At 39.8% G+C, this 17,833-nt stretch overlaps 1 protein-coding gene across 5 annotated transcripts in view; it reads left to right on the top strand.

The window, feature by feature from the left end:
* slc39a10 (solute carrier family 39 member 10) overlaps positions 1-17,833 on the top strand; it is an 85,289-nt gene that overhangs the window by 31,298 nt on the left and 36,158 nt on the right. For 4 of the 5 annotated variants that reach the window (XM_080198800.1, XM_080198802.1, XM_080198803.1 and 1 more), the window contains 4 exons: positions 322-1,240; positions 5,113-5,293; positions 13,162-13,346; positions 15,795-16,013. In XM_080198800.1, coding sequence (XP_080054926.1) covers positions 338-1,240; positions 5,113-5,293; positions 13,162-13,346; positions 15,795-16,013 — 1,488 coding nt within the window. In that variant the 5' untranslated portion in view covers positions 322-337. The remainder of the gene's footprint in view (positions 1-321; positions 1,241-5,112; positions 5,294-13,161; positions 13,347-15,794; positions 16,014-17,833) is intronic. The other variant, XM_080198804.1, reaches the window with a different exon arrangement.

The following is a 17,833-nucleotide window of genomic DNA, read 5'->3' as shown; positions in this document are numbered from 1 at the left end:
GCCTAATTGTGACACACGTCTTTGGACCGGGAGAAAACCAGATCTCCTGGAGGAAACCCATGCAGACATGGGGAGAACATGCAAACTCCATACAGACACCAAAGCTGGAATTGAACCTGTTCCCTGGCGCTGAGGTAGCAGTGCTGATCACTGTGCCTCCCAAAGTCATGTTCTATGACCTCGTGATTTATGTTGAAACATGACTGATTTTTTTTTCTCTCGTTTCGGGCGTCTTTCAAATGCACCTTGGTACGGCAATTATATTTTTGTGACAAGATGAATTCATTGCATTTTTTTTGAAACTCTTTTCTTCTATTTCAGGTGCAGAATATACGCCATGAAGGTACATCTACATACAAAATTTTGTTTAATTTGCTTACTCACATTTCTGTTTCACCATTGCAACCACTGCCATGATGACCATGAACATAATCATGATCGTAACCATGCTGCTGAGGAGAACCATATACATAAGCACAATGATTACCAGATCTCTGAGGAGTCGTATCTTCAAAATAATCCCAGCAAGAGCGCTCTACATCATGCAGAAAATAAACAGATGTACTACATTCAAAAACTGTTCAGTCGTTATGGTGAGAATGGAAAGTTGACCTTTCATGGTTTAGAGAAACTCTTATCAAACTTGGGTCTCGGAGAAGTTAACGTTGTAGAGATCGAACATGAGCACAATGATCATGATCATGTTTCAGACCTAGACTTTTTAGAATTGCCCAAACATAAGCATGTACACTCCCATTCACGCTCCAATCACACAGCAAATGACCAAACTGTACCAGTTCCCAAGGTGAAAGTCAGGCATTGCAAAAACCCTGATAGCCAGAACACACACACCACTTTGACTACACCCATTGCTTACCATCAACATCGACGACATCATCACAACCATCATCGGAGCGCTGCCCATTCTCCAGGTTCACAGGTCCATAAAGATGGAGAACAACTTCCAGACCCATCGGGTGTTAGCACCTTACAGCAGCAACCCAAAAAAAGGTCACAAAAACGCAAAAAACATAAAGGTATAATAAAACAACCAGAAGTGACATTAACTATATCTCCTGAGGAATTCTTCAATATTATGCCTAAGAGTGAACATGATGGAGATGAGTCCCTTCATGTGCCTGAAGACGAAGCAGTTTCTCAGCACAGAAGAAGGAAAGATTTGAGTTCCTCAAAATTGAACCATGAAGATCGCCTAGAATCTGAACTTATATATGATGAGGTGAGGCTGGCTGAGCCAAATTGATAACATGAATATGATACAATTTACGTATTCTTTAAATGATGATGAAGTCAATTCAAAATGATTCCTCATTGATCAAAGATGTTAAATGTAAGCTTTCCCTTTTGTAATTAATTGTTAAGGCTTAATTTGTAATATATAATTTTCTCTATCAGTAACAACATGAAATTCATATGATTTATCATTTTGGAAAAAGAAAGCTCTAAGCCTTCATAAATGTTTTGTTTCTCCTTCCCCTGCACCATCTTCCTCATTACCATCACTTAGATCCTAACAAGCCTTTGTGCCAGGCTTTTTTTTCTGGATCCAGGCCCCTTGACACCACAGGATTTAGGGAACCTTCAAGCTGCCATTTTAAGAGGAAGAGTAAAAGTTGTAGAGTGATCTCAAGACTCTCTACAGATGATTGGTGCCCTCCTGAGGGCACTTGCAACTGCAGAGAAAAATAACATTCTTTGCTTTAAAATTGACCTGCATACAACTTTGTCCTGTAATTATTACATTATCCCCCTGGATTTGTTTGAATTCCCATTTGGAGCTGTAAATAATTAAGTCAATGAGCTTAGATCAGTTCATTTTTTTATATTTAATACTGAGGCAGAGTGAATCAAATTAGAAGCAATTTAATATTGGAAAACAAACATTTCCCCCTTATTTTTTTGTTGTAAGGTGGGAAAAGTCATGCTCAAAAGTAAATTTCTGTGAATGTTTGTTGAGGTTTGGCCTCAAATGGTAAAATGTCCAATAAAGGAGTACAGGAAAAGTGGCCAGATGCTCAGAAGTCTTATCAATTTGAGAGAAATGAGGAGAAAATTCAAAGAAAACAAATAACAAAAATTTATTGCGGCAGTTAACTGACAGTTAGGTGTGCCTTTTTTCTTAAGTAATTTTATTATTCAGTGAATTCTGCTGAGTATTTACAACATTTTCTGTTTTCAGATTTCCAGCATCTGTAGTATTTTGCTTTTGCATCACTTTCTCGTGTCCAATGTTAATTAAATTCTTAATTTAAAGCATTTCAGTGAAATATCATTGACAAATTCTGAACTGATTTCTTGTTTTCTCTCTGGTGTGAGAAGCCATTTGTAGCACTTTAAAGTTGAACAGACAAAATGGGCTGAATTTAGTGGAGGAGACAGGAATGTTAAGTCAAGAAAGTTTCTAATCCTGCAATGCCATCTCCTTTAAAAGACCTTTGTATTTTTTCTCTGGAGAGGTGGGTGCAAGGTGGGGTCATGCCCACCATCTCCAGAAGCAAGACTAAGGTGTGTGAATGGTGAGGCCAGCAGGCTACAACAGTTACCTCTGTTTATTGGAACATCAGTCCAGTTGTAGTGACCGATGTCAGGCCCTCAACCTGCACTCTTTTTCCCACCACTTCATGTATTTCCCATAGCCACTCATCCAGTATTTAGCAAGGGCAGACTTTAGGGCCCATTCTTGAAATGGACATCAAAAATAACTTGTAACAGTCTAAAGGAGCTGCCATTTAAAAATCTTATACTAAAAAAAACTAATTCGAAAAAATGTAAAATCTTTTAGTTGTTAATCGGCTGTAAAAAGAAACATTTATTCATTTAACCACATCAACAACATACAATCCTTCAGTAATATTTCAAGACTGCCAATTAAGCTGTCTACATAACCCACTGCTGAGAAGTGGTTCTGTAGCTTTTTAAACTCAGCCAAACATTCCTAATGAGTTCAGCTGCCTTAGCAAACCATTCCTACTCGCAAACAGTGAAGCCTACTGAGATGCAAACAGATGGCTATTGATTTCTTAAACTACACTAGATGATCTGTCAATCAGTGCAGTCCAGGAGCAACTTTCAGTTTTTATTTTTCGACAGGAAAGCTGCAAAGCAACTTTTCTCAATTGTTAAAACATAGAAACGTAGAACAGTATAGCACAGTACAGGCCCTTCGGCCCTCAATGTTGTGCCGAGCTATGTCCAAATCCAAGGTCAAGCTATCCCACTCCCTGTCGTTCTGGTGTGCTTCCATGTGCCTATCCAATAACCGCTTGAAAGTTCCTAAAGTGTCTGACTCCACTATCACAGCAGGCAGTCCATTCCGCACCCCAACCACTCTCTGAGTGAAGAATCTACCTCGGACATCCTTCCTATATCTCCCACCATGAACCTTATAGTCATGCCCCCTAGTAACAGCTACTTCCACTGTAGGAAATAGTCTCTGCATGTCCACTCTATCTATCCCCCTCATCATCTTATAAACCTGTATTAAGTCGCCTCTGATCCTCCTCATCTTTTCTCATAAGATCTACCCTCCAAACCAGGCAGCATCCTGGTAAGTCTCGTCTGCACTCTCTCCAATGCTTCTACATCCTTCTTATAGTGAGGTGACCAGAACTGCACATAGTATTACAAATGTGGTCTCACCAAGGTCCGATTTAGTTGCAGCATAACCCCACGGCTCTTAAAGTCAAACCCCCTGTTAATGAACGCTATCACGCTATAAGCCTTCTTCACGGCTCTATCCACTTGAGTGGCAACCTTCAGAGACATGTGGATACGAACCCCAAGGTCTCTCTGTTACTCCATATTCTTCAAAACCCTGCCGTTGACCCTGTAATCCGCATTCAAGTTTGTCCTACCAAATGAATCACCTCGCACTTACCAGGGTTAAACTTCATTTGCCACCTTTTGGCCCAGCTCTCCATCCTATCAATGTCTCTTTATAGCCTGCAAGAACCCTCCACCTCATCCACTACTCCACCAATCTTGGTGTCATCAGCAAATTTACTAACCCACCCTTCAGCCCCCTCTTCCAAGTCATTGATTAAATTGATTGAAAGGCTATGAACATTTAAATAATTTGACACCTCAGTTACCAAGCATTGTTTTCTTTATTTTTTCACGCATAACAGTACTTATTCTATGGGAAAGAATACTCTTAATGTATCTCCCACTTAAGAAAGGCTGATCAATGTATTTATGCAGGATGGAGCTTTTTAATTAATCACTAAGTAAAAACATATGTAATTTACAATACAGCATCTAACAATTGAAACTGAAAGATTAGGGTTTTTGTCTGTCACAGGAAGAATCCCAGAAACATGTCTTTTTTTTGGTTTTCTGCTTTGGGACTAAGCTTTCCACCACAGATCACAACACTACTGAGAGGCTGTAGAGCAAATATTCCTACAGAAGGTTCCTTGACTCTACAAAAATTGTGGGCCGGGAGTCGGGGGGGTGAGTGAGTGAGCAGCAATGAAGGGTTTGAGGAATGATTGATTGGACTGCCCACATTACAATAGATTAGATAAAACAGGAGTCTCTGTGCAGGTGAGTAACTCCACATAACTCCACAGAAACGATATGGCCTTACCTGCCATTTTTTGGAGGTCTCCTGAGTTGGCCCAATTCAGTGAAAATCTACACCAATGCAATTAATTTTGTATCGATTTGTAAGAAAAAAGTTAAATTTTAGAAATCTATTATACGGTATACAAATACACAGATCAATTAGCACCTTAAAGGGAAAGATTGTTTAGTTTAAAATTTTGACTATGAACCACCATGACAACGTGCACAATTTTTACCAATATTTTAAAAATATTTTTCTAGTTTTCTAATATTTGTGGAATAACTTGGTAATACTGGTTGTAATGTAACATATATTATTAATATCAATGCATATTCTTTTTGCAGTTTTAACTGGTTTTTAACTGTATTTTCAGTGTAATATATTTGAAAATTGTTCAGTAGAAACAATAATTGGTTACTTTGAATGTTAAACTAATCTGTAGAGTTAAAGAACTTGCTCATTACTAATTATATTCTCATAATTGGTCAGAATTTTGGAACTTTAAACAAATGTGTTCTTTCCAGTGCTTGAATGTGTCCCAGCTGCTCCAGCATTATGGTCTTAGCACAAATTCTGGGATTTCTACAGTGGAGTTTACATACCTATGCCCTGCTTTGCTGTACCAAATTGATAGCGGGGTCTGCATCCAGTATCATGATATTTTGAATATGGAGCCAGTAGACAATCAAGAATCTGTATTACCAGGTGAGGCATAGAAATGATCTAAAGTATAATCGGAATTTGTTTTTATTCTTACCTAAGTGAGCTTCCAAGCATTTTCAGAATCTTTATTTCGTATTTTTTTAATATATTCATTCTGTACTTTAAAAATTGCTTCAATCTGTCAGAAGTTCTATTTACTCTTGCTCCCCAACCCAACCTGGCCCCCCACCAAAAGAATCAATCTAAGTGCTACTGAATCTGTTGTTCTTAATTATTTGTTCTTGGGATCTGAAACATGGCAAGGCCAACATTTATTGCCCTAATTGCCCTCAAAAATGAGAGTGACCCACCTTCTTGAAGTGCTGCAGTCCATGGGGAGCGTGTCTACTCAGTGCTGTTAGGGAGGGACTTCTAGAATGGTGTTCGACTTGATGGAAACTTGCAAGTGGCGGTGTTTTTGTACACATACTGCCTTATTCATTTAGATGACCAGATGCTGTCAGAGGAAACTTGGTCAGTTACTGCAGTGCATCTCGGGGTACATATTGTTGTCATTGTGTGCTGGTGAGAATTAATGTTAAAAGTAGTGATTTGGGTGCTGATAAAGCAGTCTGCTTGGTCTTGGATGGTGTAGAGCTTGGGTGTTGTTTGAGTTAGGCTCATCCAGGCAAGTGGAAAATATTCCATCATTCTCGTCTCCTTAAAGGATTTTGACCCAAAAGCAGGGACGGAGCAATGATATTGGTTGGTATTTTTCAAAAAGGTTGTATTTTTTGCGGTCTTTTAGGGTGTTTTAGTTTCTTAAAAAAAACTTTGTCACAATTTTGTTTGCACTTCTGTTCTACGCTTTTGATCTGTTGGCATTCGGGGAAGGAGGAGAACCTCCTCATGAACCTGCTCCTGGGCCTGGCCAAACTTGCCATTAATAGGTCTAGGCAGCAGGCAATCAAGGGAGTCTGATCTGACTGTCTGCCCCTCTACTATGGATATATTCATGGCTGGGTATCCGTGGAGAAGAAGCACACGGTATCCATAGGCACCATCGAGGCCTTCCGTGCCCATTGGCTTCTAGGTCTGGAAGGGACTTTTGAAGGAGATTTGGTGAGTTGCTGCAGTACATGCTGTAGTTGGTATATGCTGGTGCCACTATGTGTCAGTAGTGGCGGGAGTAAATGTATAAAGTGGTGGATGGAGTGCCAATCAAACGGGCTGCTTTGTCTTGGAGTGTGTCAGTTTCTTGAGCTACACTTATTCAGGCAAGGAGAGTATTCCATGATATTCCTGATTTTTGACTTGTCGATGGTGGACAAGTTTTAGGGAGAGACTTGCTGCAGAATTCCCAGTCAGTAACCTGCTCTTTTAGCTGTACTTTTTATGTGGCTGGTCCAGCGCTGGCCCCCAGGATGTTGATGGTGGGGCTGAATAAAACCTACATTTTGAAGATAGCCATTGCCAGGCATTTGTGTTGCACAAGTTTAACGTGTTACTTACAGGTTCAAATTTGAAAGTTGCCCTAGTCCTGCTACATGCAGACACATATTGCTTCATTATCTGAGGAGTTGCAATGCCCATTGCAATTATCATTACAATTATCTTAATTTCTGAATTTTATGATGGAGAAAGGTCATTCACAATACAATTGAAAATAGTTGGGCCTACGATAGTAAGTTGAGGAACTGCTCCAGCAATTTCCTAGAGTGGTTCTGATTGGGTTGCAGTAATCAAAACCATCTCACTTCATGCTAGGTATGACTCCAGCCAGTGGATAATTTTTCTTGTGATTCCCTTTGACTTCAGTTTTACAAGGATTCCTTGACGTCTCACTTGGCCAAATCCTGTTCAAGTGTCATGGCACTTTCACCCCACCTCTGAAATTCAGCTCCTTTGTCCATGTTTGGACCAAGGCTTTAGTGACACCTGGAGCTGATGTTCTGGGTAGAACCCAAACAGGACATTGGTGAGTTAACTTCCACATGATAGTACTATTGAAGACTCCTTCCATTACTTTTCTGATTGAGAACAGGTGGAAGGGGTGTTAATTACAAGATTGGACTTGTCCAGCTTTTTGACTAAGCAGTTTGTGTAATTTTCAACTTTGTCAAGTACATGCCAGTGTGGTAGCTATACTGCCGCATTTGGACTAGGGGCTGATACCATTTTTTGTGGTTATCCCATAGTGCCTTAGACACTTGGATCAAATTGTAACTTTAACTCCATATACTCATCTGCCATCAATAACCTTTCACACACCTATCAAAAATCTCCCAAGTCCTACCTTTAAATATTCAAAGATTATGCTTCCACTGCTTTTGAGAAAGTGTTCCAAATACTTGCAACCCCCTGAGAGAAATAATTTTTCCTCATCTCTTATCTTAAATAGATGATCCCTTAACTTGAAACAGTGAGCCCTAGTTCTACCTTTCCACATCCACATGATTTTCCACTTACGAAGCATGACTTTGTGAGTGGTAAATCGTGTCTCACAAATTTGATTGAGTTTTTTGAAGAGGTAACAAGAAGATGGATGAGGGCAGTGCAGTTGATATTGTCTACATGGACTTTAGCAAGGCCTCTGACAAGGTACCGTATGGTAGGTTGTTGCATAAGGTTAAATCACATGGGGCCCAAGGTGAATTAGCTACAAAATACAAAATTGGCTTGATGACAGAAGCTACAGGGTGGCTTTTCAAACTGGAGGCCTGTGACCAGCGGTGTGCCTCAGGGATCAGTGCTGGGCCACTATTATTTGTCATTTCTATTAATGATTTGGATACGCATATAGGAGGCATGGTTAGTAATTTTGCTAATAACACCATTTTGATGAGCAAGAGTGTGAAAGGTTATTGATGGTAGATGGATATATGGAGTTAAAGTTACAATTTGATCGAAGTGTCTAGTGCAGTATGGATTAACCACAAAAAATGGTATCAGCCCCTAGTCAAGATGTAAAGCTACCACACTGGCATAGTGGACAGTGAAGAAAGTTATCTCTGATTGCAACTGGATCTTGATCAGTTGGGCCAGTGGGCTGATGAATGACAAATGGAGTTTAATTTAGATAAATGCGAGGTGATGCATTTTGGTAGATTGAACCGGGGAATGACTTGTTCAGTTAATGGTAAAGCATTGGGGAGAGTGGTGAAAAGGGCATTCAGCATGCTTGGTTTCATTGGTCAGAACATTGAATACAGAAGTTGGGACACTTTGTTGAAGTTGGACAAGACATTGGAAAGGCCACACCTGAAATACTGTGTACAGTTCTGGTCACCCTATTATAGAAAGGATATTATTAAACTAGAAGGAGTGCAGAGAAGATTTACTAAGCCACTGGGACTTGATGGTTTGAGTTATATGGAAAGGCTGGATAGACTGGGACTTTTCTCTGGAGCATAGAAGGCTGAGGGGTGATCTTAGAAGTCTATAAAATATTGAGGGGCATAGATCAGCTGGATAGTCAATATCTTTTCCCAAAGGTAGGTGAGTCTAAAACTAGAGAGCATAGATTTAAGGTGAGAGAGGAGAGATACAAAAGTGTCCAGAGAGGCAGTGGTGAGTGTCTGGAACAAGCTGCCAGAGTTAGTAGAGGGGGGTACAATTTTGTCTTTTAAAAGCATTTAGACAGTTACATGGGTAAAATGGGTATAGAGGGATATGGGCCAAACACAGGCAGTTAGGACTAGCTTGCGGGTTTAAAAAAAGGGCGGCATGGACAAGTTGAGCTGAAGGGCCTGTTTCCATGCTGTAAACCTCTATGACTCTATCCATTCTGTCGCTACTGCTCAGGATCTTTTATGTTTCAATCAAGTCACTTCTTACTCTTCTAAACTGCAGTGGATATAAGCCTAGCTTGTCCTACTATCTCAGCAGTACAGATCCTGCTTTCTTCAGTACTGCTGCCAGTGCCCCATCAATCAAGACCCATTTCTCCCACATCAATCTTTTGAGGCACCCATTTGTCTCTTTAATCTTATTTATCAAATGCCAATTTGATTATAGCTCAGGTAATAATGCAGAATTTATTAACTGTTAGGTTCTACTTTTTAATTTCTCCCCTATTTTCTTCTCACATTTCCTAAACAGGAACCGCTTTCCTAGTTCTATCTATATTAGTGTTACCTACGTGAGCCACAACATGATCCACCCCTCGTACTACAGGTTCCTCTCCAGTCCCAAGCAGATGATCTGAACCCTGGTACTGTCAGGCAACACAACCATCTAGACTCAGGCTCTTAATTGCAGAGAACTGTGTCAGCTCCCCTGACTATACTACCTACTACTGCTACATCCCTAAATGGCGTTTACTTATTTCTAGTGTCACAAGAAGGCTTTCATTAATACTTCAGTGAAGCTACTGTGAAAAATCCCTAGTCATCACACTCCATCACCTGTTTGGGTACACTGAGGGAGAATTTAGCATGGCCAATGCACCTAACCAGCTCATCTTTCAAACTGTGGGAGGAAGCCAGAGCACCCGGGGAGAACATGCTAGATTTCACACAATGATCCAAGTCAGTAACCAAAGCCTTTTAGTTTTTTCTTTTTAGTTTGTTCATCCTGCAGTCCCTGATTTCATTCCTTAAGATGCAGAAACCTCAAGCCTATTGGAAATTGCAAGGACTGAGGTTCCCCCACTTCTGCCTTCTCAGTCCTCTTATCTGCCTCATTTGCAGTCACATCCTCATGTGTCTGATCATTGGTTAGGATCTTCTGATTTGATCAAAGGGGTATGATCACCTCCTGAATAGTTTCTGGGTAACTTTCTCTGATATATGACAAGTGCCTGTAGCTTGGCCTTCAGCACAATGGATCAAAGCCAAAGCTTCTCAAGCCCTGGCAATACAGACATATTTGTTCTGGATCACACTGGTGTACAGGAACCCTCATATTAGCAAAATATTCACCAACTAATAATCGTTTCCTTAACTGCACTATTCCCATATCCATCTAGTTCCCAAGTTTACACACTGACAAGCTGCACTCGGTGATGAGCTGCTGCCTTTATGTTGGTTTACTTTGTTTGCTTAGCAAGATTACCTATACTAGCTAATATTCTACAGGGATGAGTCAACACTGCTGGTGAGAGCAACAAATTCAAACTACCTACCTAATTAACAATAGCGTCGTCTCCTTGTCTATCACTAATCAAGGCTGAAAGAAACTTAACTTCAATAGATGGGCCGTGTGGCCTAATTCTGCTCCTATGTCTTATGGTCTTGTAAGCTGCTGTATTTGTGCTTGGTTACTTGATGAACAAACTTGATTGCCCCTGATGTTTAACTTTATTAAGCAATGAACCCCTGATTGCATTGGTCTAGTCCCGTTAGCTTTCCAGAATGTTTTTGAGTCTGGTATAAATGGTGATATTGTTGAAAAAATTCAAAATCCTTTTGACAATCTGATCTTTGAGTTCCAGGTAAGTTCCATCTTCAGAATACCTACAACATATCTTGTTAAATTCCTCCTGAAATCCATGAGAATGCATATCTGCTAATTATTTTTTAAAAGATTAATTCATCGTCAACAAAAGTAAACTGTTACTCCCACGGCAATTGTATTGTTGTAACATCACATTAATTCTTTAGAAAAACAGTAATAAAGAAGCTAGTTATTGGGTCTTTGCAGCCAAAGATGGTGCAGTTGATGAACTAAGCTAAATTTCTGTTTTAAAATTGACCATGGCTACGATTATCAAGGTTTTTTTCCTAAAACTGCTAAGCATTTCCTTCCAATCAGAATGCTTAAATAGTGCAGAAACTGATTTCATGAATGCTTTGTGCCACAATAATTAGAAAATTTGCATGTATTGTATTTTTAATTTAAAGAACATTTTTTATGAATAACAGTTTAGGATGTGTATAAATGTACAAAAAGACACCTAAGGATTAGAACAGGGTTAATCTTAATGGTACACGTAGATCTGGCAAGGTAGGATATGCCAAGATGTTGCTAGAGTGAGACCCAGGTCATTTTAATGCCAATTTGACAGATCAGGGCAAAGAACTGGACTATCGGAGCCCATCGTCAATGCAGACACAGTGGCCACAGGGCCTCTTTTGCACTGCAGTATACTGTGATTATGAAATGAAAATTGTCTCTCAAGCGGTTACACTTGGATTGAGCAAGCTGTCAAGAAGTTTCAGCACGATTGGCCGAAAGCATAGTTTGTCCATATCTAGTTGTGGGGATTCATGTGTCAGATAAGTGAGAAAATTGAAAAACTGAATATAATTAACGGCTAGTTATTTAAAGATGGTTAAATAAATTAATGCATGGCATCTCATAACTTATCCATTGTCGTGTGAAATGGCAATATATCATAACGTATTTCACTTTTGGATATATTGATTTAGTTTTGTATTTTGGAGCAGGGATGATGAGAGATCTTTGTTTCTCATTATTCATACCTGTACACTTTTTGTTCTACATTTAATATTAAATTAACCTAATACATATGCCTGATTGTGACAATATACCAAACAGTTTGAAAAAATAGATTGTCTGGGGAGTTGGGGGAGAGGTGGAAGAAGAACTGAAATTATGTACACAAGAATCAATATGTTGAATTTAAGGAACACACTATCAGTTGATCATGGAACCCTAAAGATTTGATGGATAAATGCTGACTTAAAATAATGCCAAGGGTACCAAGCTGTTTTTAGTCAGTTCTGCTTTCTTTTATCCGATCAACAGTTGTCTGTTATTTTAAAATAAACATTTGCCATTTATTAAATATAATTTTAAGTGAAAACAAATAATTGGTACAAGCTCATCTTGAAACCATTAGGAGCTGTTAGGATGCATGCAGAATACATTATAATTGGACAAAACTTGACATAGTCTGTTTTAGAGGCTTTTTAAGAGTTGGAAGTTGGGAAACTCATGATTATATATCATGATCCAAAATTAGTTAATTAAATTCTGAATGTTCTGTCAAAAAACACTTAAACAAAAAATGAATTCGCAAACATTATAAAAGAGAAATGTTTCCTGAAGTATATTATGAAAACCTTAATTTTAGTATCTACTAGGTTGAAGTAATAGATCTTAAACTAGAGGCCACATTTCAAATCCAGTATTGGAAGCAAAATATGTGAGACCAGATTGGATTATTGTGCAGAATCTCTGCATTGTGATTATCACAATGGTCCTGTATCCTTGACAGCATTTTTATTTTGCAGAATCAACTACAAAAAACATTATTAAAGTGTGTATAATAACTTTGAAAACAACATTAAATCATTATTTGGGTTGTTATTACATCCACCCCTTCACATTGTGGCATGATCAGGTTACATACAGATGGGGAACTGATTAAGAATGTATTTTTTTGGACTATAACCTGAGATTTATGTCCTTGTAGCATTGAGCCAAAGCTGCCACCTTAAATCTTGGATGCTGTTCAAATAGGCCTTCAATCTAAGGAAGCAACTAGAGGATGGAAAATGAATTTGGAAATTATTTATATTTTACAAAAAGGCAAATCTGACAAACATCTATGGCACTGAAATCTCAAATGATTTCCAGTCAGTAACAGACATAGAATACAGATCATATCCTATGGTATTTTATGCATTGTTATAGGACATTGCAGTTAAATTAAAATAAATTGGATGTGAAAATAATTTCTAATACGACTTGGATTGAGTAACACCCATGTAATGGGAAAAAAAATCGTGATATTGTCAAGGCTATTATTCTATTTGATGTGAATGGAAGCTTGAAAACTTGACAAGCAGTTCAAAATTCAATAATACCTAATAAACGTGTTACTGCTTCCCCAAGTGAATCAAACTGCAAGATTCGAATTATGACAATGTCATTATATTGATTCTTGAGCATACCATTGTCAAATGTTGTCTTAATCTTATTTTGATGTTTTTGTGGTAACCTAATATATTCTTCTGAATCAGTTGTTTCTTACACAGTTTGGATTTGGGGACTGCTCTCAATCACCATTATAAGCTTGTTATCAGTTCTGGGTGTTGTCCTTGTGCCTATCATCAATCAAGTGTGCTTCAAGTATCTTCTAACATTCCTAGTGGCTCTGGCGGTGGGGACACTCAGTGGTGATGCATTACTGCATCTTATGCCACATGTAAGTACAGTTTGAATGACAATATAATTTATGTTGTAGATCCTATTTTTTGGGGAAGTGGGTAAACAGTTGGCTCAAAGAGGCATTGCAGAAGTTACAGGGAGCCAGCCGAATAAGGTGCTCTCTGCTGTGCTGTTAAGGATTTATTTCATTTCAATGATTATTGTATTTCATTCACCAACTGACCACTGAGGATTGTTTATAATTCAGTTTAACCTCACCTCATTAGTACATTTTTTTTTATCCAAAGCAGAATCTCTTTCCCCATCTGGAAGCACTGTGGTCACTTATTAGTGTTCCTGGTGCTAAACAAATTGGATTGGATTTGGGGCTTTCCTGGTTTCTTTGACTGAATTGTCTGGATAAACTTGTCTAACACCTGAGGAGGAAATTGTTTTGTTTGTAACATCCAAGGAAGTCTCATCTTCTTTGGCTGATAATGCGAAGTAGAAGTACTTCATTTTCGTCATTCATTGGTGCCAGGATCATAATTTCAATCCAGTAGGAGATAATACTCTGTCATATTTACAAATGACATTGAATTGGAGATATTTTGATCTTGCTTTGAAGACATGTTGTTTCTTCTGTCTTAGAGCCACCTGTGTAGGAGACCTGAAGTTTTCAATTACAAGAATTCTAGAAAATGCAGCTGTTAAATTTTGTAATTTTAATTTGGTTTTGACCAATTTGATCAGACTCCTTGTAGATTCTTGGATAGCTCAAAATAATTTTATTGCTGTTCATTTTAGTAAAAATTAATGAAATGCATTCAGTAGTGGCAAAAATGCCTCATCTTTTTGAACATTCAGATGGAGCAGCAATATTTCCTCCATTTGTTTTTGTCGATCTGTAACATAGTTTTACTTCTGAGAACTGGCAGTGCTGTGTTTTCTTTCTATCTTGTGCTTCATATGCTGAAGCATGCAAATCATGAGCTGCTTATTGAGTTTTTTGAGAAAGTGACCAAAGAGGTGGATGGGGGTAAGGCAGTGGACGTGGTGTATATGGATTTTAGTAAGGCGTTTGATAAGGTTCACCATGGTAGGCTTCTGCAGAAAATGCAGATGTATGGGATTGGGGGTGATCTAGGGAATTGGATCAGGAATTGGCTAGCGGATAGGAGACAGAGGGTGGTGGTTGATGGTAAATATTCATCATGGAGTTCAGTTACGAGTGGTGTGCCTCAGGGATCTGTTTTGGGGCCACTGCTGTTTGTAATTTTTATTAATGATCTGGATGAGGGTGTAGTTGGGTGGATTAGTGAATTTGCTGATGACACCAAAGGCGGAGGTGTGGTAGATAGTGATGAAGGGTGTCATAGTTTGCAGGAAGACTTAGACAGGTTGCAGAGCTGGGCCGAGAGGTGGCGGATGGAGTTTAATGCGGAGAAGTGTGAGGTAATTCACTTTGGTAGGAATAACAGATGTGTTGAGTATAGGGCTAACGGGAGGACTTTGAATAGTGTGGATGAGCAGAGGGATCTAGGTGTATGTGTACATAGATCCCTGAAAGTTGGGAATCAAGTAGATAAGGTTGTTAAGAAGGCATATGGTGTCTTGGCGTTTATTGGTGGTGGATTGAATTTAGGAGTCGCAGCGTTATGTTGCAACTGTACACAACTCTGGTGTGGCCGCACTTGGAGTACTGTGTGCAGTTCTGGTCCCCAAATTACAGGAAGGATGTGGAGGCTTTGGAGAGGGTGCAGAGGAGGTTTACCAGGATGTTGCCTGGTATGGAGGGGAGGTCCTATGAGGAGAGGCTGAGGGATTTGGGGTTGTTTTCGCTGGAAAGAAGGCGGCTAAGAGGGGATCTTATTGAAACATATAAGATGATTAGAGGTTTAGATAGGGTGGATAGTGATAGCCTTTTTCCTCTGATGGAGAAATCTAGCACGAGGGGGCATGGCTTTAAATTAAGGGGGGGTAGTTATAGGACGGATGTCAGGGGTAGGTTCTTTACCCAGAGGGTGGTGAGGGATTGGAATGCCCTGCCTGCTGCAGTTGTAAATGCGCCTAGTTTGGGGGCGTTTAAGAGATCCGTGGATAGGTTTATGGGCGAAAAGGGATTGGTTTAGGTTAGTGGGTCATTGTTTTGTAACTGGTCGGCGCAACATCGTGGGCCGAAGGGCCTGTTCTGCGCTGTAATGTTCTATGTTCTATGCTTATTTTGAATGGTCAGTAGATGACTTTATATCCTCAATTTCTTTATAAATGTGACCAAAATTTACAAGATTTTGTGGATAGACTATCAAATCACTCCAACACCATCCACTGAAAAAACTGCGACCTTCGTCCATTTTATTGTACTTTCGTATTAATATGTAACAAGAGCAGTATGTGTTAGATCATGGTTAATGCTTATGTCCATATGTCTGAATTGTTCTAAATCTATTGGAAGTAAAATTTGAAATGTGTTTTTATTACTATTTATCTTTTTTTACAAAAATAGTCACAAGGTAGCCATGATCATAGTCACCATGACCATAACCACGATCATCATCATGATCATGATCATCATAATCATACTCATGGAAATCATGAAAACTATGAAGATCTCCTTACAGCATATAATGGATTGTGGAAAGGACTTACAGCTCTTGGTGGTATCTACCTTCTTTTCATCATTGAACACTGCATTGGCATATTCCGAGATCGCAGAGCCAGAATGGTAAGCTAAAAATATTTACATTGTTACCGATGTTAGGGGCCAGATTAGAAATCCCAAGGCATATTATGATTATAGACTTGACCCTAACATTTTTTTTTAAATTTTGGCGTTGTGTGAGGATAAGGTGTTTCAGTCCAGTTCACACAAAAAACTTTTATCAAAACAAATATTTAACAATATAGTTTGACTACAACAAAATCAATTAGCTTAAATTTTTCAGTTAAAATGCTTAAACATGACAAGATACAATCTGTTAGTTCCAGTTTAAGCAATATTCCTCTTATAGACTTAAACTGTTTTTCAAAATCAGTTAGCAAACAACACAGGCTTACATGTTGGTATGTGGGCTGCCTGTCCTCAAGCTTTTGAACACTTCTGGAAGTGGAGAGATGAGAGAAATCTGTCTTCTGACACTCAGACAGCATCCTCCAGAAAGAGAGAGAGAGAGAGTCACTTCTGGCTTTTTCCAGGAGTCAGGCAGAAACTAAAACTGTTTTTCCCTATAAGCTTAGCTCTGTCCATTCACACAACTTCTGTCTCTTGCCAACCTAATTAAGTTCTGCTCTGAAACTCCAGGGGGAAAACAGAAAATTCTTGCTAGAATTCATTCTTTGCCTTTAGGGACATGGAGGGACATGGAGTTGGGGGTAGGGTGTTAGCGTGGATAGAGGATTGGTTGTCAAATAGGAGGCAGAGAGTGGGGGTCAACGGGTGCTATTCGGATTGGCGGATGGTGACTAGTGGAGTGCCCCAGGGGTCGGTGCTGGGGCCTCAGCTTTTTACCATTTATATAGATGATCTGGAGGAGGGAACCGAGTGTAGGGTGTCGAAATTTGCTGATGACACCAAGATTGGGGGAAAGGCAAATTGTGCGGAGGGTGTGGAGAGTCTGCAGAAGGATCTAGATAGGCTGGGCGAATGGGCCAGGAAATGGCAAATGGAATTTAATGTTGGCAAGTGTGAGGTGGTCCACTTTGGTAGGAAGAATGGTAGGAAGGGCTATTACTTATGTGGAGAAAAACTGCTGCAGGCGACGGTGCAGAGGGACCTCGGGGTCCTTGTGCATGAGTCGCAAAAACCCAGCTTGCAGGTGCAGCAGGTGGTCAGGAAGGCGAATGGGATGCTGGCCTTCATAGCGAGGGGGATTGAATATAAAAGTAGGGAGGTCTTGCTGCAGCTGTATAGGGCATTGGTGAGGCCGCAGCTGGAGTACTGTGTGCAGTTTTGGGCGCCGCACCTGCGCAAAGATATTTTGGCCATGGAGGGAGTGCAGAGGAGGTTTACTAGGCTGATACCGGAGTTGAGGGGGTTGAGCTATGAGGAGAGGCTGAATAAGCTAGGCTTGTACTCGTTGGAGTTTAGAGGAATGAGGGGAGATCTCATTGAGACGTATAAGATGATGAATGGGATGGATAGGATAGAGGTGGAGAGACTCTTCCCGCTCAAAAAAGACAGTAGGACTAGGGGGCACAGCCTCAAGATAAAGGGGGGGCGGTTTAGAACGGAGTTGAGGAGGAACTTCTTCACTCAAAGGGTGGTGAATCTCTGGAATTCTCTGCCCGTTGAAGTGGTGGAGGCTGCCTCGCTAAATATTTTTAAGACGCGGGTTGATGGGTTTTTGATAAGAGAGGGGATTAAGGGTTATGGGGAGAGGGCGGGAAAGTGGAACTGAGCAGCGACAGATCAGCCATGATCTTATTGAATGGCGGGGCAGGCTCGAAGGGCTAGATGGCCTACTCCTGCTCCTATTTCTTATGTTCTTATGTTCTTTAGGAGATTAAGTGAGGAACAGATGCATGAAAATACTACAAAGAAGATAC

Source organism: Carcharhinus amblyrhynchos, chromosome 11, assembly GCF_965287045.1.
Source record: "Carcharhinus amblyrhynchos chromosome 11, sCarAmb.v2.hapA, whole genome shotgun sequence".
Classification (NCBI taxonomy): domain Eukaryota; kingdom Metazoa; phylum Chordata; class Chondrichthyes; order Carcharhiniformes; family Carcharhinidae; genus Carcharhinus; species Carcharhinus amblyrhynchos.
Note: the sequence above shows the minus strand (reverse complement) of the source record. Positions and strands in the feature narration are given on the sequence as shown.